This window comes from Sander vitreus, chromosome 2 (assembly GCF_031162955.1).
Source record: "Sander vitreus isolate 19-12246 chromosome 2, sanVit1, whole genome shotgun sequence".
Taxonomy (NCBI): domain Eukaryota; kingdom Metazoa; phylum Chordata; class Actinopteri; order Perciformes; family Percidae; genus Sander; species Sander vitreus.
This window is the reverse complement of record NC_135856.1, coordinates 17,559,548-17,580,248: the sequence shown is the minus strand read 5'-3', so window position 1 is coordinate 17,580,248 and position 20,701 is coordinate 17,559,548. Positions and strand designations below refer to the sequence as shown.

General features: G+C 40.6%; 1 protein-coding gene across 1 annotated transcript; it reads left to right on the top strand.

Moving 5' to 3' along the window:
- Nucleotides 1–616: 616 nt before the first annotated feature.
- On the top strand, nucleotides 617–3,809 carry LOC144529712 (ATP-sensitive inward rectifier potassium channel 12-like). The gene is made up of 2 exons (XM_078268972.1): nucleotides 617–708; nucleotides 2,183–3,809. The coding sequence occupies exons 1-2, from the start codon at nucleotides 617–619 to the stop codon at nucleotides 3,807–3,809; spliced, it is 1,719 nt and encodes a 572-aa protein (XP_078125098.1).
- Nucleotides 3,810–20,701: the final 16,892 nt, after the last annotated feature.

Below are 20,701 nucleotides of genomic sequence, written 5' to 3'. Positions count from 1 at the left end.
ACCCCCCACTTCCAGCGCTGTTGGCTATGGATGGATTCACTGGTACCCCGCTTTGTTCCAGAATGAAATATCCCAACAACTACTGGATGATCTGCCATGAAATTTAATCCAGACATTCAGGTCAAATGTTCAATCCCAACAAAGATGGAATAGAAGTGTGATACCTCACTCAGTAGCTAAAACAGAGAACTCAACACACAGAGTGAAAAGAGGAGCTGCAGCAATGTGCAGTACAACAAAAATATGGTGTTTTTTGAAAATTAAACCATGTAAACCTATTATGATATAACCTCTACATACAATTATGAACCTGAAAATGAGCATAACATTATCACTTTTGTGAGCATATTAGCAAGTTTAAACATTTAGCTCAAAGCACCACTGTGTGAGTACGGCCGCACAGAGCTGCAAGCATGGCTGTAGCCTTTTTTTGATCCAGGAATTAGCCATCTTTTTAAACAGTTTTGCTTTGTTTACCTTCACATTTTGAATGTACTTAAATTCACCATTCTGATATTCTGTGTTTACAGAAATGTATCATGAGAAGGCAGCACTGATAACGAATGCAAGACAGATCTGAGCTCATACTGCCTCCCTGTCCAGCAACAGTACTTTAATGGTTGGAACTGCCCGCCCCAACCTACATTACTGCCCTCGCAGACACAGCCTGATGATCATCGGTGCCATGGGAGCGGTGCGAGTCAATAGGTAAGAAAGGATGGGGAATAAAGCTATGTCAGTGGCCTGATTTAACTGCTTTATTGATGAAAAAATACATTTTAGGTTATTTCTGTTCTTTTCACAGGAAAAAAAAGCAGAAATATCTGTACCCTTTTTATAAGTCACCCTAGAAAGGGTTTATAATGGTTAATAATGTATTAACTAATGCTTAATAGATCAATTATAAGTCATTATTTACAACATTTGGGTTGCCGGGTTGTGAAAAATGTCCACTCCATAGTTCATCAGGTAGACCCAATTAGACCATTTAACTTTTGACCACATGGCTGCATGTATTATTACAACTATACATACAACTATTTATTAACATTTACAACTTCAGACTTGATGGATTATCACAAAAACCATCAATACCATTTATATTTCCAGGAAGATGACTTACTGCCATTTGTTGAGAAACCCATGACCTGGTATTGATGTGTTAATTAGTGCGTGTAATTGCAGAATTGATAGTTTATTGCCCTTTATAAATAGCTTATTAACATTTATATCTGCCGACTTAAAAGCTTATTAGAAAGCGTAAAACTCATGAGAATTTATAAATGGCTCGAATTTTAAATCTAGTTAATGACCTGTCACTGATCGATAAAGCATAAAGTAAATGGTTTATAAACCAGTAACAAAGACTTTAGTTACGATTTATAAACCCTTCATAAAATGTGACATATGAGAAAAGGGTACCAAAACATCCAACTGACTGCTCACAATCGTAACTTAGCAACCCTGAATAGGCAATGCAGGTCTGTCAACCTTTGCATTCTCTACGATTGCGTCCAAAATTCCATACTAACATGCTATTTAGTAGGCTAGTATGTGAGATGTTTTAGTACGTCCGTAATCTTAGTATGAAACCAATATTATCATATTATTTATTATATTATATTGTTTCCAAATTGTACCTATTCTTTCTCTTGTTGTAATTGTCCTTTGTCAAATGTACTTTCATTGTTTTTGTTTACAACAGTTTCTTTGTCTCTGTAAAGCACTTTGAGTTGCCTTGTGTATGAATTGTGCTATATGAATAAACTTGCCTTGCCTAGTACATCCACTGTGTAGTAGTTCCTTGTTGTGTGCAAGCCAAGCCTGGCTGTTATCAGAGTTTAAGCTTATGTTAGTTGCTCTGTACTGCTCTTTATTGGATTTGGGGAAGTTTACACACCAGCAACCCCAACCCAATGTTACCCAAGATGGTTTTATGTTCACCAAACACATGGGTTAGTTCTCATCCTGAAAGCCTTTTCTCTTGTAGTGTAATGTGAACAATGTTAGAAAATACGGACAAGCATGTAAACTAAGCAGTCAAACAGGTCTGATCTTACATTTTTAATTTTTTTATGATCATACTTATAGAATGCAGAGTTTGACAGTGGTAGCAATAGGGACCAGCTTGATAAACTGATTGAGTTCCTCTGACCTAATTTTCTCCCCTCTGTTTTTCAAGATACAGCATCGTTTCCACAGATGAAGATGCCCTGAAGATATCCAGCCTGGGCCTCCACAATGGCCACAGTCCTTTGACTCAGCAGTCACTGTCGGGGGCCTGTATGCTGGGTGAAGAAGGAGGAGGAGAGTGTCCAGAAAGTGATGACGGAAGAGGCGCTTTGTCTTTGAGAGTGACAAATGAGCCCATCATCCACAACAGCTGCCGTGCTTCACCTTCATGTCGTCTGGGCCTAGATCTGGGCACTGGCCGCCTGCGCAGCCGCTTTGTGAAGAAGAACGGCCAGTGCAATGTGGTGTTCAACAACATGGAGGATAAGCCACAACGATACCTGGCTGACATTTTCACCACCTGTGTGGACATACGCTGGCGCTACCTGCTGCTCATTTTCACCACCACCTTCCTTTTGTCTTGGCTGGTGTTTGGCCTGATCTTCTGGGGAGTGGCGCTTGCTCATGGAGACTTTAACCTTAAGGAAGGGGATCCTCGAAGCAACGTAGAGGACGGAAAAGACGAATGGCGGCCATGTATTCTCCACATCCAGGGTTTCATTGGGGCGTTCCTCTTCTCCATAGAGACCCAGACCACCATTGGATATGGTTTCCGGTGTGTCACTGAAGAGTGCCCAGTCGCTGTGGTGACTGTGGTGGTCCAGTCCATCATGGGCTGCATTATTGACTCCTTCATGATTGGGACCATCATGGCAAAGATGGTGCGGCCCAAGAAGCGGGCACAGACCTTGCTGTTCTCACATCATGCCGTCATAGCTCTGCGAGATGGTAAGCTGTGCCTTATGTGGCGCCTAGGGAACATGCGCAAGAGCCACATTGTTGAAGCACATGTGCGGGCTCAACTCATTAAGTCGCATGTGACAGCGGAGGGCGAGTACCTCCCTTTGGAGCAAACAGACATTGATGTTGGCTATGATGACGGGTTGGATCGGCTGTTTCTGGTGTCACCACTGGTCGTGGTCCACGAGATCAACAAAAACAGTCCTCTGTATGACCTAAGTTGCTCTGACCTGCTCAAGGAAGACTTTGAGATTGTGGTCATCCTGGAGGGGATGGTGGAGGCCACAGCTATGACCACACAGGCCCGGAGCTCCTACTTGGCCAAGGAGATCCTATGGGGTTACCGTTTTGAGCCTGTGGTCTTTGAAAAGAGTAACCGCTACCACGTGGACTACTCTCGCTTTCATAAGTCCTATGAAGTGCCATCTACACCTCGCTGCAGTGCCAGGGAACTGAGCCAGATGAAGGGTCATGGCAGACAGTCTTCAACCTCCAGCTCGACTTACTCCCCGTCTCCATCACCATTTGCCCCGAGGGCATCTCACCACCTCCTGGGCCCTCACTCCCCCAGTGCTTTCTGCTACGAGAACGAGGTAGCTTTGTGCTGCGGGGACGACGAGGATGAGGAGAATATGACAGAGGAGCTGGGGAGCCTAAATGTAGTAAGTGACAGAGAGGTAAAGATGAGAGAGGACATTCACTTGGGTTTTAAAGAGACATTTGTGGAGGAGCAGACAGAGCAGATGCTGTGTGTTCTAGACACAGAGAATCAGATCAGCCTTGACAGACTACAGCCCACCCTACCGTTATACATCAGCAGAGAGTCAGGAGTTTAATCAATTGCAATGGATGCCTTTCCATTTGTTTCCTCTATTTGTCTGTGTGCATCCAACGAAAGTATTGAACTAGTGTAAAAATAAAAGACAGGGACACAATTTAAACTATACATCTGGAGGAAGAGAAGATTATTTATGCAGCTGTCATAAAATCCACTCAGCTTTAGCTCGTAACTTGCTCTGGTTTTTAGGTTTTGTATACTTTCAGTTGTAACATCAGCATTTAAACAATGCATACCTTGTCTACTTTTAAATATGGTGACTGAGTATTTCTCTCAAATCATGAGGTATCTTGAAAACTTTATTGCTTTCTTGTTTTATTCAATATGTTTGATTTTTGTAAATATGATATGCTTGTGTTTTAATTTTGAAATGCTTATGCATCATATACAGATAAATGTTATGAGAGAAAAATCGATTTATTTTAAAGGAAGAATGGCACAAATGCTCAACTTCAACACACTTTCTTTCTCTGTGTAAAAATAAATTATTTCTGTATTTTGAACTTCTGTCTTCCTGCCTGCCTGAGTTGTTACTTTTCACATTTGATAAATGAGCCGTTTATTCCATCATGATAGACAACATGAAACAATTCAAACGGTTAGTCAAACATGTACAGTTGAAGAACACGCACTTTATTCTTACTTTTATCACTATTATACAAACACTTTGGAACAGTGTGTTGTTTTGTATGAACAAAGCACCTAATAAACAACAGTATTTACTGTTAATGCTGGAATTGCCTCTGTTGAGTTTTTTTGCACATTTTCTCACTGGTTCAACAGCCCAGCCATGCTAATTACCACCTGTTTCTGATTGGACGAGGTCACACAAATCTTATTTGTCTTGACTTTGGATCAAAACATGGATGGTTGCTCTTTCTCTCTTGGCTGGCAGCTTGGCTGGATTACTAATTAAGGTAAACATTATACCCATTAAACATTAGCATGTTAGCATTGTCACTGTGAGCATGTTAGCATGCGGACGTTAGCATTTAGCTCAAATCCTCACAGACCTGCCAGCATTGGTGTTGACTCTTAGTATTGTTGGTAACTTGTCTGGGAACCTGCAACACTCAAGTACAATGTCAACTGGGTTTCACGTTATTATTTAATCATGTGATCCTATGTGTCCAGTGTCAAAATCTAGTTATGTGTGTTTAAACAGAACAGAAAGCAAATTTTAGAGGCAGGGTGATTGCACACAATGTTTTTGAAAAGACACGACAGACACGCATTCGCTCAGGGTGACACGTCACGGAGCTGAAAATAATTCAACTTCAGAAAAGCTGCTTCATGAATCTGCTTCATGAATGTACTTTGAGAGGAAAAAGGAGAGAGACTGGCAGGCTGAACACAAAGGCACACTCCCACTGACACAGTCTGTTGCTAGCTAGCTTACAGCTAACATCTGTACACAGGACCGCCAGCAAGGGGGAACAAAGGGTCAGGTGTCCCGGGCCCTAGGTCAACCTTTAAATAATCTAATCTTTTCTTGGGCACGAGCAAGACATACAGCGGCCCTGTCTGTACAGTCGGTGCATCTTTTGCCGATTCGGGGGTGAAGTTGCCACACTATTGCATTTTTCATTTGGTTCGGTTAGCTTTCACACTGCACTTTGTCAAAGGCATTAAACATTGTAAACACTAATTATGGATGTATGTGCACTCAGTCCATGAACGTAAATGTAGCAAGCTCACATCGAAACAAATATATTACACTTTAAAGTGTAATATTTTTATTTATTTATTTTATATTTTGTTTAAAAACAAAGACTTGTTTTACAATACTTTTAACTGATCATAGTTTTAATTAAATATTAATATTGAAAACCCTGTAGTATTTCTATAGTGTTATATTATTAAATTACTTTATTTAATTTTTAAAAAATATGTCAGCGATTCCAACCGCATACCACTAGAGGGAGCTTGCGTACCACCAGTGATACTTTTAGCACAGTTACGGTGGATTTCCACCAACTGCGGAATGGCTGCGGATCGGCTCCGCCGTCCTTCAATACCAACAACAGTTTGTTTCAGGCCTGTCTCCGCCCATTATGACGTTTTCAAGGTGTAGTGCAGGAAATATGATCCGCCGTGAGCACGGTGTATTTTATTTTTAAAATTAACCAGATGTTTTATTTTGTTTCTGTGCTTGACTTCCTGTCCCGCACAATCTGCCCTGTGCTGAATTGCTGCGGAGCTCTCCGGCATCCATCAAAAATAGACGCTCTGCGTATCTGCTCCGGAGGGCTGCGGATCGCCAGAGCTGGGACAGAGTCGGAACGCAGCCGTTCCGTAGTCAGTGAAAATACACACATTGACTTTAATGGAAACCTATTGACTCTGCCGCCGTTCCGGAGCGGATCCGCAGCCCTTCCACAGTTGGTGGAAATTGGGGGTTAGAGAACTAGTGTTTTAGAAGAAGGCGAACGAGCAGCTAACTAGTCATAAAGTTATAGTTTGCTCCGCCTCAGCCCTCCTACTCTACAGTGTGATGACAGCATGTGGCTTCTTTCCTCTGACTGGTAGCTATGTGTCCCCCCTCCCCACCGCTCCTCTTGCTGCTTGGGAAAGTGGCTCTGAGCATAGACAGTATATAAACTGGACCAACAGATCCCGTTGCTCTGGACGGAGACCAGTGAAGTATATTAGAAGCACTTTTCCGGTGAGGGATGAGCTTTACTGCGCAGCTGCAAACTGAGCTTGCCGACGTAGATGTGACGTGAGCAACCTGTCGTTGTAAGTTGTAAGTCTTCTGGTAGCTGTGCCAAGAGAAATCTCAATCATTCCCAATCTTGCAGAGACGGAGAGCGTAGGTATATGTAAGGAGATAACATAGGCACAGGCTAATTATTGCTAACTAAAATGCTAGTTAACATTAGTAATTAAACTTAAACAGCTAATGTAAGTCGAAACTGCCTGCGAGCTTCTCCTGTACTGTACGGTAATTTGTCTACTATGCGACAGAAAGTTGCGTGGTTAAGACACAATAGTCTATTTTAGACTATTTTTACAAAAACTATGGAGCCATAACGTGAGATACAAGGTAATGGAGCCTTTTATACATTGTCGTGTTTCTTTAGAAATAAACAATGGACAAATATAGTCTTTAAACGCTCCAGATGTAAAGTTATTCGCTGTCAAAGTGACGTGAAAATGAATAGCAATCAATGGAATGCTAACGGGGGGTGAGTGCTAGGTAGCATCAAAATGGCGCCATAGGAGCTATGCTTTGTGGATGCTCGCTTACCCCCTTGCTAACTAGTCCTTTGCGTTCCACTTCCGGGATTGCTCCGGTGCTGCAGGAAATTCCTCTGGATGCATGTATTTGCTGTTTCCTTCCGCTTTCTTTGTGTTGGAATTTTAAATTCGGTGGATTTATGAGGACTATTGTTAACTACTCCTCAGAGCGCTGCATGGTAAATTGAGACAGCTAGCTAGACTATCTGTCCAATCTTTTCTCTCGCACAACTATTTTGCAGTGACTATGTGCGGAGTTTAGCACCTCCCATGACGATTCTGATTGGTTTAAAGAAATGCCATTAAACCAGAGCATGTTTTCCTCCCATCCCCGAATGCTGTGTGGAGTAGCCAGACTCTCCTTCAAGGCGCTTTGGAGGAGGGTCTGGCAAAGCAGACAGCGAGTGAAGGAGATGGTGGACCTGATGAGAGAGAGATAATTATGTGTTGTTACACAGACTACCAGCGATGTGTGGTTAGAACAGCTTATGGATCTGAAAGTTATTAATGGTCCCATGGCATGACAATTTCACTTTGTGAGGTTTTTTAACATTAATATGAGTTCCCCCAGCCTGCCTATGGCCCCCCAGTGGCTAGAAATGGTGATAGATGTAAACCGAGCCCTGGGTATCCTGCTCTGCCTTTGAGAAAATGAAAGCTCAGATGGGCCGATCTGGATCTCCTCCTTATGATGTCATAAGGAGGAAGGTTACCTCCCCTTTCTCTGCTTTGCCCGCCCAGAGAATTTGGCCCGCCCATGAGAAAGAGAGAGACATCATGGCTTTAAAACAAGCGAAGCATGGCAGTTGGACAAGGCCACACCCCCACCCTTCACCTTGCACCCCCTCTCTCCTCCTCAATAGCATTTAAAGCTACAGACAGAAATGGAAAATGAAAATGAATAATTTTGGGAAAGAGACTTCAGATACAGTATTAGGGGACCACTAAGGCCTATATAAAAGCATCCAAAAAGCAGCATGTCATCATATATTAGTCCGTAAATTGTGTGCAAGGTTGAAATTGCAGGCTGGTCAATTTTTTTGTTTCAATGTTTTTGGTTAATTTCCTATATTTGGGTAAAATCGCTTTCTCCTAATGATATGCGTTCTCACATGTAATGAACCGAACTCTAGTTAACTTAGAATGCGAACCGAGACCGCCGTTTTTAAGCTGACCAGAGTTCGAATGAGCTTTCACACTAACCAAAACGAACCGGACTATCCGACGAAACGCTCCAGGGTTCGTTTTAAATGGACCAAACAGCTCAGGTGTGAAGTGAAAGCGTCCTTAGATCATGAGTCCATGAACCAATCAGAATTCAGCAGCATTTGAATAAGACTCCTGACGAAGCCGATTAAGGTCCCGATGTCCCGATCAGAGCGTGTTTTAGCAGCCTGAGGCATAACTTTGTGACTCCCTGTTGTTGCTATGAGAAGTGATCCCTCCAAAAACTCTGTTGCTAAGCAATCATGACAACATTTTATACAACATGTTGTGAGGCTGACCTCCGCAGTGTGCTGTGTCCACTGTACCTGAAAGGAAGTTGGACACAACAGAGGCCAAACAGCTTATTTTCGCCCTTGGGCCTCTAAACATGTTAATTTGGCCATGGAAACAGGACAAACACAACAACCTCCATCACACAGAAATACAGGGCAGACAGGGATTAAAGGTGAAATGCTTTGGGAGGAATAAGAGTGACAAAATGAAAAGTGTTGACAGAGGGAGAGAAACCATCAGGAGGTACTAAAGTCAATTTAACTGTAATGTGGAGGACAGAGTGTTTCTGGCTGTTGTACAAGCGCCCCCATGTGGTTAAACAGTTACACCACAGTGAGCAACAACGCCAAATTACTGAATCATGCTGTTGTATTGATCACTGAACTGTTTTCTATGTGGGTTGGCTGGTTTTGGTTATCAGCATCAGGACATTTATATTAATATGACTGATATTAAAATGTTACCAGTTACAAGAAAGTTTTTCTGGTAAATGGGCACTTTGAGTAGGCTTACTTTAGGACGGTAGTTCTCATCCTGCGGTTAAAAGCTTTCTCAAGGAGTCACAAGATGCTGATTGGATAGGGAAAGGTATTAATAAACTATTAAAAAGCACAACACAGAGGGGGACCAAGTCCAGATCTGAGGCCAGTGTCTTGGTATTGCTACTAATACGTAGACTTGATATAGATAGAAACACTCTGGCTGGATCTCACTTTCCGAGGAGTGAGCATCGATGAGGGATCACAGGGGAGCTATAAGCGAGGATACACAAGAGCAGCCTTCCTGGAAGCAGTGCAGCCAAAAGGGTCGCTAACTCCGCCCATACAGCTGACAAATCCATGTGACGCTTGAGAGGAAAGGACATCTTATCCATCTAAACACATTTGCTCGTTTGCTCTCTCCTCCCATGATTTCCTTGCGTCTCTCCCATGCTTCCTCGGTGGGACAGACTAAGACGCAAGGAAGGGAGTGTAAGTGGAGGAGCCGGGGATGCAGCCCTGGAGAGGAAAGCCACATCTCCACACAGGAAGTACCAGTGCTGAGACTGTGTTGCTGTGAGGTGACCGTACTAACCTCTGAGCCACTGTTCCTCATCAACATGATGGATAATTAGAGTGATGTCATGCTCTAATTACCCCCTGCTGCTCTTTTCTTCTGTCTTACATCTTTACAATCCGTCACAAGACCAAACCGGTGAGAACGTCTTGGCTCAAATCGTTGCATGATCGGTAAACATCCAAGAAACCCCCTCATTTTGAAGGGCTTAAATATCGTCTCCTGGCCACTCCAACAAGTTATTGCCCTTCCCGTCAATCAGCTTCTCTACCTGCTGTCATCCCATCCTTCTCTCCCCAGCAGTTTTCTGATGCTGGTTAATTAACCGGACCGCCACACCCCCTGTCATCAGTGTCCGTGAGGCAGAGCAGCTGGGTGACCTCTGTGACCTCTCTTAGGACTTCTAATGGCTGACTTGGATCTGGCCTAATAAGGTGGTGTGTGTTCATCCTCATGTAGGTTAAGTGTGTGAGTGTGTGCGTGGGCTTTCATGTGTGTGACACCCTGTATATCTGTGTGCCCTCTCTTGGCCTCACTGGCTGTTTGTGGCCTCGGGCTGTGTGACCAGAGCCGGTGACAGTGTGTGTGTGCTCAGCAGGGGACAGTATTTAGGCACTGGGAGCTGTGGCCGGGGGATCTCTGGTTCCATAATGAGCTGTTGTGTGTTGTGGAGCTGTGAAGCAGCTCGCTGGGTGGACAGAGGAGCATTGTGTGCTGCTCAACACAGCTCAGCTCAGCAGAGGCCTGACTGATCCAGGCTGGGAAGCACCACAGGGCAAACATCTTCTGGATACTTCTGTCTGTCTGTCTGTCTGTCTGTCTGTCTGTCTGTCTGCTAATTCTCCTGTCTGTTTGCCCTCTTCTATCTTGTATTTCTACTACAGGCTGACATCCACACAGTCAGTCACGTTTAAACAGCTAAACTGTGGCTTTTATTTAAATATTAATGTCCTGCTGGCTTGTAAATGCAATGTCCCTGGTTCAAGGCTGGGTGGGGATCTTTGTTGCAAGTTAACCCTCAGTCATTTCTTCACTGGTGCCGAATAAAAAAGCAGTACATTGTACTTAAGTACTTTACTTGAGTATTTAGATTTTCTGCTACTTTATACTTCTACTCCACTTTGATTTGGAGGCAAACCTTGTACTTTTTACTCTACTACATTTATTTGATAACTTTACATTACTAGTTTCTTTCCAAATTGACTTTTTATTGCAAAAGATAAATCAACAAATAAATTATTATAGGTTAAGCAAGCCTTAAGTATATAAAGTAATTAAAATTAGCTACACATACAGCTGCAACAGTAAAGTGATGAACACATTAATGCACCACTAATTATAATACAGTGATATAATATATGACTCTAAAACGGCTCATTCTGTATACACGATGCAAATACCTTTGTACCTTCACCTAAGTACGGTTTTTAATGCAGGAGTTTTAATTGTAACAAACTATTTTTACTATTTTTTGCCGTCAGATAAAGGCAAAAATGCCCCCCCCCCCCCAAAAAAAAAACTTAACAATTATTAATAATACATATTCTCATGTAATTTCATATAAGGCTGCATTACCAAGTGATCAAAGGAGGTAAATGCCCAGAAGTTACAGCTTTATAGTGTTTGGAATATACAACACTAAAATACAAAAATTATAAAAGCTTTAAAGTAATAGTTTGACATATTGGGAAATATCTTTATTCACTAATCCCCCATAAAACCACAATGTGTCACTTTTACAGCCAGGTCCAGTCTTTATGCTATAGGCTAAGCTAATTGGCTGCTGGCTAGCCTTTTGTTGAACGGACTGATATTAAGAGTTGTAACTCTTGGCAGGAAAACAAATAAGCAGGTTTTCCAACATGATAAACTATTTCTTAAAGGTGAGTCCGGCTTTATTACCAACCCTGTTTGGAAGAGGAACCCAGTGTCGAAATCTTGTTTTAGGACTTTCTTCATTTCAGTTTTGTACTAATATGTTTCATATTGAGTACAAGCACAGGATCTCATTTTTGACTATGTAGCAGGTTAATCCAGTCCTAATTTTGTGAAGTTAGTTGCTGCATTTTGCATCTGAATTTTGAATTTGCTGTTGTCGTTTCGAGTTCTGCTTTTGTTTTGTAAATAAGGTCAGGTTTTTTTTTTTCTTCTTTTTTGCCCTCTTTTGCTGAAAGACAAATTAAGTGTATTCAACATTTTGGGCATATCATTAATTTCACAATGTCCTTCTTTATCTCTCTGTTGTTCATTTTCTTCTTTTCCTCCATTTCTCTCTGAGGCTGAAGTTGTAGCAAAGAGATGCAGACGCAGCAAACCACCAAACAATAGGCCTTTCATGATGCCCTGCAATGCAATGATGATCCTTAACTGGAATTTGTAGTTTTGCATTTTTTTTTAAATACACAATTTTCACATCTGATCACAACATTAAATTTGACTACCTTACGTTCAAATTTAGGATGTATGATTCAGGTTTTACACCATATTTTATGGAAATTTCTAAATTTTGTATTTGTAACGTGACCAAACGTCAGCAGCCCACCAAGTCAAATGCATTACACATTCACTTTGATTCTGATTATTGCATGCTTTCCACTTGTCCATCTGTCTATCTGCTCACCAGCCTGTCTGAGTGTGTGAGCCTGAACACCTGTCTGTGCTGGCAGCTTGTCTGTGTCTATGTACAGGCATCTCTCTGTGAATCTGACCAACGGAAAGCTCTCTGCCCTTTACAAGCTGTACATTCACCTGCTATTGTCACACAAGGGAAATATTGGTTGCTCATATTCATTCATGTCCACAAGAAACAGACAAACAAAGAAATAAACAAAGAATAAAAATGACAGACATGCGTAAAGTAATACATCAGCATATTTCTCACTCTTTACTCCCAAATATCCCATCAATCTCTCTGTCTTGTTGCCTTTTATCTCGCCCTCTGCTCTGACAACAACAGAGTCTTTTATGTAGACATCTTTTTCTCAGACCCCTCAGGCCCTTTTTCTCTTTCGTTCACACAGACTAATTAAATGTTCTGAAGAACTCATGATTGGAAAGTCTGTGCTACGTTCTCTCTTTCTGTTTTTGTCTCTCCCTCCCTTTCTCATAAAACAATCTTATGAAATCCATTTACTTGAGTTATTGCCCCTAAATGTTTTATTTTTTTATTTTTTTTTAAATGTATTTATTTGGGATCCCCATTAGTTGTTACCGAAGTAACAACTATTTTTTTGTCATCAAAGATGTTTTTAAAATCAAGACACAAATGTTTTTGTTTTTCATAAAATATATATCACTTTATTTGTGGTTTTAGATCAGTTAAAGTCAGACACATATAAAACCATATCAGATCAAATATGCCATGTATAGAATTTACAATGTTACAAATAACAGGGTGCATTTAATAATTTGCTGGTGCTTTACTTTTTTTAAACAAAAATTACAAAGTGCTTTACAGGAGGAAGAAAAGAGAATGATGGATTAAAAGAGGCAGAGAAGGTGAATTAGTTTACAGCCCACAAAATAAGTTAGAAAATCATGAGAAAGGCGAAGAAAATAAATTAGTTTTAAGATGCTTCGTAAAGAGCCAACAACAGTTCATGCCAATATAATTCAACACACACTGTATTGTTGATGTTTTCTACCAAAGACGTGACAATGAGTACCAGAATAAAGAGGCATAAGTATGTGGCGCCAGCTCCTCAGAAAAGGTTATTCCATTAATGAATTAGTCAATCAATAGAAAAATAATATCTGCAACTATTTTGCTAATCAATCAATCAATCGTTTGAGTTATTTTGCGAGCAAGAAAATGTGAAAATAATGCCAGATTTTCTCCAGTTCCAGCTTCTCCAATAAGAGGGCTTTTCTTTGTCATATATCATTGACAACTAAATATCTTTGGGCGTTGGTGTTGGTAGAACAAAACAAGATATTTGACTTAGACTCTGGAAGTTTGGATAGGCATTTTTTCACTCGTTTTTGACAATCCGATACTAAAGAATAAGAAGTCCTGACCTGGGAGTTCACCTGGGTTCATACGGTCCCATTCTACTCTTTATTTGACTTGACTTTGGTTTACTTTGTTCTAATGTTTAAAAAAAGAATCATATAGAGACACTCAAGCAATCCAGGCAAGAAAATAAAGAAAAACAAGAGTAAGAACAATTAAGGAATATTCACACGTTTAACAGCACAGTTTCATATTCATATAGTTAAATATGTTCAAATATCACATTTACATATTTAATCTGAGAGAAATGCAATATCAGTTGAATCATATTCTCATAATTACGTAAGGGAAACATTTCCAACTGTGGATTTTATCTTGGCACCACCACAGGGAAGAATTTTAAGTGTAGCTAACAGCCGACATATATGCATGACTAAACGGCGTGCTGGCACGTATGACTGAGGGGCAAAACTGTCATAGAGCCCCAATATGAATGCCACCATTGTCCATGTCACCATCATCCCCATCTTCATCATCACCATCACACTCTGACTCTCAACATCCTCCTGCATTTGAGTCAGACGCACAAATACAAGGTCTATTTCTGATTTACATTTCTTTCTCACGCTTGTACTTTATTTTTTTTCTCTCCATGTGATTCTTATCTCTCTTTTTCATCACTACCACAACTTACTTTTAAATTTCTTTCTTTATCTCTATGTTCATTTTATTTCGCTCCATTTCTCTCTGAGGCTGAAGTTGTGGCAAAGAGATGCGGACACAGCAAACCACCGAACAATAGGCCATTCATGATGCCCTGCAATGCAATGATGATCCTGCTCTGCCCTCCACCCCCCACCCTGCACCAGCCTCCACAGCTGCACAGGAATGTGGTCCAACAAGTTACCCGCTCCCCCTCTTCCCTGCCGCCCGCCACCATCGCTACCACCACCTCACCAGTGCTGCCGCCATCGCAACCGAAGCCCCTCTTCTCCCAAATAAAAAAGACAGAGAAGGCAAGAAACTATAGAGGGGGGGAAACTCTTCAGACGGAGCACAAAGAGAGGATTCATGCTCGGTCACATACACTCCCAGAGAAAAAAGAGGGGGACCCATTTAAGTGTGGTGCAGCTGCACTAATTTACTGGGTGAAAATGGGAAAAAAAGAAGTGACAAAAGGTCAGATAGTAGAATCATTTTTTATTCATCCCCATGGATGGCGTGTCACTGCATCATCAACACTTACAAAGTCTGCATGATGCATAAATCAAGTGATGGAGCCAAACACCTGCAGCCCTCAGTGGGATTAAATCCACCAGTTAGTTTCAAGCGTAATTTCAAAATAGTAAAAGTAAGATATTGAGCCACTCAACAGGTCTCTTAACGTATCTCATAATCTGTTAGCTGTCTCATAGCCTGTCTGCTGAAGTCCCAATAGAACCCTTGTTTTACACACATTTTTCATTCCATGTGTGAATACTTCAGATGCCCTTATGTTACAGAGCTGAATGCTCTTGACACACAACACCTCAGAGGTGAAAGAAATGTTGCCTCCCTTTTTTAAGGATGTCTTTAATTATAGTTTAGGTCTCAGCTGGAGGACAAGTTATTGACCAACAGGGTTAAAGTCTGATTCAAAATATATGAGTCACATGAGGTTCAGTTTTTATTAAAAGTCTATAGTATCAGAGCTGGAATTCCCCTGGGAAAAGCACTGACCTCAACTCTTTTTCACCCAAACCCTGAGAGGAAATGGCATTTATGAATTAAGTGCAGTGTTTTACACAAACCAAGAAAATGCAAAGGGAAGCCGAAGCATGAGAAAAGCCCCTGTATAAACTTTACGTTTTTTAATCTAATAGGGACATTTGGTGATGAAATCTGAGGCTACGAAAGAAGAAAACATGCTTCTACTCCAATCCTCACCATTCCTGACATATCATTTCAGATCCTTTTGTCGAGTTTGTCATCATTCGGAACAAATGACGGCATTCATTTCAGGCCAAAATGTGCCTATTGACATGGGAATGAATGCTTTCCACCAATTATACATCAGTTTAATGCAGAATGTGACCCAGCATGTGAATATTTGACCGCTGTGCATGCTCCTCTTATCTCACACTCTCTCTCTCTCTCTCTCTGTCTCTCTCACACTATCTGCATCTTTCTGTTTTTCCTTCTCTTGCCTTTTCTCTCCATCCATCGTCAGATTTCAGGAATTTCCCCTGGGGGTTGTTCAAGTATTAAGGCCAAAGCAAAAAGGGCGTTCTCTTTTTCTTTCCTCTTCTACTTTCTTTGTCCTTCCGCCATCTGATCACCTCATTTTCTATCTGAAAACATCAACAATATAAAATATTCTTCAGTAAACCTTGAATTCGTCCCCTAAGACGACTCAATTTCATCTCACTCACACATGAAAAACGGCTGCCCATGACTAAGTGTGCACCTGAAGGCTGACTCTTTGACCTCCCAGATCATGAGACCTTGTCCTCCCATCTTCTCCCCTCTCTCCCCCAGGAGCCGCAGGAAACTGGCTTCTTGTGACCCAGTGGTCTGTGCAGCCATGGCGAGGCCCATTACAGCAGTCACATGGCAGGTTAACACAGGAACTGATGCGACCATGTGAGCTCTATTTTCTAACAAGTTAAAGCTGCCCGAGGGCCCATGATATTCACACAGGGCATACAAAATGCCTGAAAATGCACAGCAAGTTTAGATTCCAAGCCAAATGCAAGATTACTGTTGTTTTATCGGAAGGCTAAATATGAAATGAATTAGCTGAAAGAATCACACAGCTGGTATGTCTTTGATTAGATTTGGGTGACAGGTGGATTATCCATGAGTTGTTTGATTTCCTATAAAACAAGTTGGTTACATTATCTTAAACATGAGCTTGAAATTAGATGATAGCTTTGAACTTTTGAATATTGATCACTAAAATGTGTAATCTGTCAATGACCTTAAACATCTTTGAAGCTTTCAATTCTAGAAAAAGATTCTTTAAAACTTCTAAAGCACATTTACAGAACATGAATATGAGCAAAAACACCAGTTTGATTGTCAAAGTCTGATATTAAAGCATATGATTTTATATGATGCCAGAGGAAGAAATGTAGCCTTGAGGTTATTAGTAGTAAATAAATGAATGAGTTGATTATGCCCTTATATTAAATCAGTGCTGGGTGCTCATATTATTGCTACAGGCACTGTGGGTTCAACTGAAGGAGTTTGACATCTACTTTTTCATTTAAACTTGTAATTTTTCTCAAATAATCAAATTGTTTTCACTGAACATCTACAATACAAATAGGCAGAACATGCATTTAAACTACAAAGTATGGAAATATAAAGTCAATATTGTTGACAAAAAGGCCTAGCTATCTAAACTTTTTAGATAAACATTAGGCCTATTTTCCAGGCTGAAGAGCAAAAGACCTGCAGGCAAACAAGGAGGAAGTGACAGTAATATCACAAAACCACATACAGTATTTATCATAATTAACATCTTTAAAGATGAATCGAGATTGTCTTAGAGCAACTTAAGTATAACGTGAGGACTTCACAAGTATTTAGCAAGTTTCTGAGGCCTCATGAGACAAACTGATTAAAGAATGTACCGTAAAGCACTGAAAAGTCCACCTCTTTCTTTGCATTTCATTCGTTAAAAGAAGAAATACAGACTAATTTAATGTGTAAAAAAACCATGGTAAATTAAAAATAATGGATATAGGACTTCATCAAATATCGGACAACAGCCTATTTTAAAAGCCACTTTATTTTCAACTGTTTGTTCGGTTATTACACATTTTAATAATGTATGCCGGCTACATTAATAATATATAGACCTATACACGCCTATATTTTTTGCGTTTCAGGGCATGGCAGTCAGTTTGAGCAAACAAACGCTTTTAAAAAGTTCGTTTGATTATTTTGTCTCAGTTCCAAAAATGTGATCATTTTGTTAACACACATAGGCCTAATCATAAAAAAAAAAGAAAATTTGGCCTGAATACATATTGCATTATCCTTCAAATTATTAACACAGGTTGCATATAATTGTTTTCATCTCAGTATATTTTTCAGTAGCCTATAACAAAAGATACTTCTGTAGGATTCTAAATTTCTAAATCTCCTTTTCCAAACAATTTCTTTAATTTACAACATCGCCAACAAATTGTAATTGTAAAATACAAAGCAGAAACTTTACAGCAACAACACTGTAACCACCACGAGAAATAAATAATTGTTTAATCAATAAGTGAGACAACTACATTGTCATAGTTTATAGCAATAAAGACACCTAACGCCTTATGTTATTAAGAAGTCGCGGAATAGGGCCTTTAGCGTATCTTATGTAGCCTTTAGGGCTATTTTTAACTCAGTATCCAATTGATTAAATGCAATATTTAATGGAATGTTTTAATTATTACATTTTCCGCCACACTGAAGAAATAGCCTAGAAACCCATCTTGCTCCGTCGACCAGACTCCCCGGGGGGCCATCCAGCTTCACTAACTAAACTCTAACTAACTAACTAACTAACTAACTAACTAACTAACTAACTAACTAACTCTAACTAAGCTTCCTCCAGCCCTCTGATCTGTACAACGCTACCGAACAAGCCGCAGAACGACACTCTTTGCTGCAAAACAATCCTCCTCATATCAACCGGTACAGACAAAATCACTCACTTCACGAGCCTCGGAGGCCTCACGCAGGATCCCTGTGGTGCAGGTTCGTCGGTGGGGTGCAGCATGGAGGTGTCCCCCTCCTCATCCACCCCCCCCCCCCCCCCCCCCCCCCCCCCCACCTCCATCACCAACCCATCACCCCCTCATCCCCCAAACACAAGCCTCCTACCATCAGCACCTCCGAGGCCCAGATCCAGGTGCTGTAGAGAGTATTTAGGGACAGAAAAGTGTCGGAGCGGCAGAAACAGAGAGATCCATGCGTCCCGTCTGCTGCTGAGTATTTTCTGTGTGCGCGCGACTGGTGTCTATGCTCGGACATAAAGGGGCAAAGATGCACACATCGCTCTCTGTTATCATTTTTTTTTCCCATGTTTGCAGCACAACACTGCTTTTTGTTCCCCATTTTTCATTTACGAGGGTTAATGGATAGAGCATTGGGCGTTTGATCACATGGCTACAATTCACCTGAGATGAAGACAAAGAGAGCAAAGAGAGAGGAGAGAGAGAGAGAGAGAAAACCGAGAGTCAGGCTCAACATGAGAGGCAACGGACACACAGGAGTTATTGTTGCATTCATTTTCAGTGTGTGTGTGTGTGTGTGTGTGTGTGTGTGTGTGTGTGTGTGTGTGTGTGTGTGTGTGTGTGTGTGTGTGTGTGTCCGGGTGCGCATCAGATGCTCGATTCTCTTCCTTCCCATTAGGCCATGCTTTAACGGCACAAATCATGGCCTACAAGCATGTACAAAGCAACGTTTTCACTGCTGCAGTCTTCATCACAAAAAGATGACGAAAGAAGAAAAAGTCTAGATGGATTTATCATTTAATTCATTTAAGAAATTTGTTTTAAGAAATGTTTTCAATGATTAGTCAATCGGAAGCAGCCACTTTACTGTTGCGTTGCTTTAAAAAAAAAGAATAATAAAATCTCCAACCGTCTGCAGCCTTCATCTCTTTCAGCAGTTTTTTATTATTATTATTGATCAGTTAATTCTAGTTCTATTTGAATTAAATAATTCCACATCCGTCTGCATTTCAGATGTAGCCTAATAACAACCAGAAAGTTAAAGTTGATAAGTTCTTCAAAGTTAAACTGTGATTTCTAAAACACTTTTTCAGCAAACGTGTGACCTTTGAGCATCACATTGTTTTGCCATTTGACTTAATAGAAACAATAAAGTCTTGCCACAACACTACCTGTCACACAATTATTTTGTATGTGTGACATCATCATTGTGGGCGTGGTTGAAAGTCCAACAGAGCCTGGTTGCCATGTGTTGAGGACTCTATAAAACACAAGCTTTTAAGTTAATTATAAGATAGCTAGCTAATAATACACATTATAGTGTATTACTCATGCTGTGTCTGATCACATTTTAAAATTAAAATAACACGTCATCTTTGCTTTTCCTGGATATCGTACTTTGAGCACTGTCCAGTGAACAGTTTCAAGGTAAAGGTGGACGCTTTTCTAAGAATGATAGCCTACATAATCACATTCTAATTCAATAGTGTACAGTAGGCTGTGGCTCAAGATGTTGAAGCTAGAGTTTGGTAGTTCACATGTGATCAAGGATGTCAAAATGTTAAATCATCATTTATTTTCAGAATAAATGATATGCACAATTTCACATGAACATAACTTGACATGACGGGTTTGTTTAGTGCCACATTTGCCAAAAAGTGGCCCACTTTTGCTGTAGCGAATCATCATACCCTTCCTAACTAAAGACTTTTGTAAAAGTTGCATTGAGGATTTATTTCATCTTGCTGGCAGGCCAGAGTGTGTAACTGTGTAATGAGAATGTACTTTACGTTTATTTTTTAAAGATCATAATGCTTTAGAAAATAATTTTATGGTCAGATAGAAAAATAGATTAGTTGTAATTTTATGACATTATTGATCACCAACCCCAATATAGCCTACCTGATTAATTATTATTTATTTACAAGGCTACATTTTTTTAGTTTACTTAATATCTCTCTGATAAGTTTTACAAGATTTTATTTTTTATTATAGATATAAAATTTCAACTCAAAATTGCTATCCTTTTTCCCGGTATCAAACAGAATCCGGTTAAATCAGAGATTTTTTTTTTTTGTGGAACGTGACCACACGAGGCAATAACTCTCTTCATGATTGTTTATTTGTTTGATATAACATGTCAACACGTCCAACAAGGCTGGCCTTCTCCTGCCTCTAAATGGGCGCACTGTAGAGTCATTTAAGCCACTCCGATGTAAAAATCTCACCTCTTCTCTGTTGGAAATGTTGCAGTGATGGACAGACGGGCATTAACAGTGTGTTGCTCCCGTCCAATCACAGACCAGCGGGATAATTAAGGGACCAATCAGAGTGCGGCGAGGTGCTGGGGGGCGGGGCTGGCGGTGTGCTGGAATGCTGCCTCTCTGGGAATGTTTTCCACTTTCAATCACTTTTTTTTTTTCTCCCAGT

Bases quoted from the DNA above. Each gene is read 5' to 3' on its own strand.
- LOC144529712 (XM_078268972.1), top strand. From the start codon at position 617: ATGGTTGGAACTGCCCGCCCCAACCTACATTACTGCCCTCGCAGACAC. The intron at 709-2,182 runs GTAAGAAAGGAT...CTGTTTTTCAAG, and splicing joins GGAGCGGTGCGAGTCAATAG to ATACAGCATCGTTTCCACAG.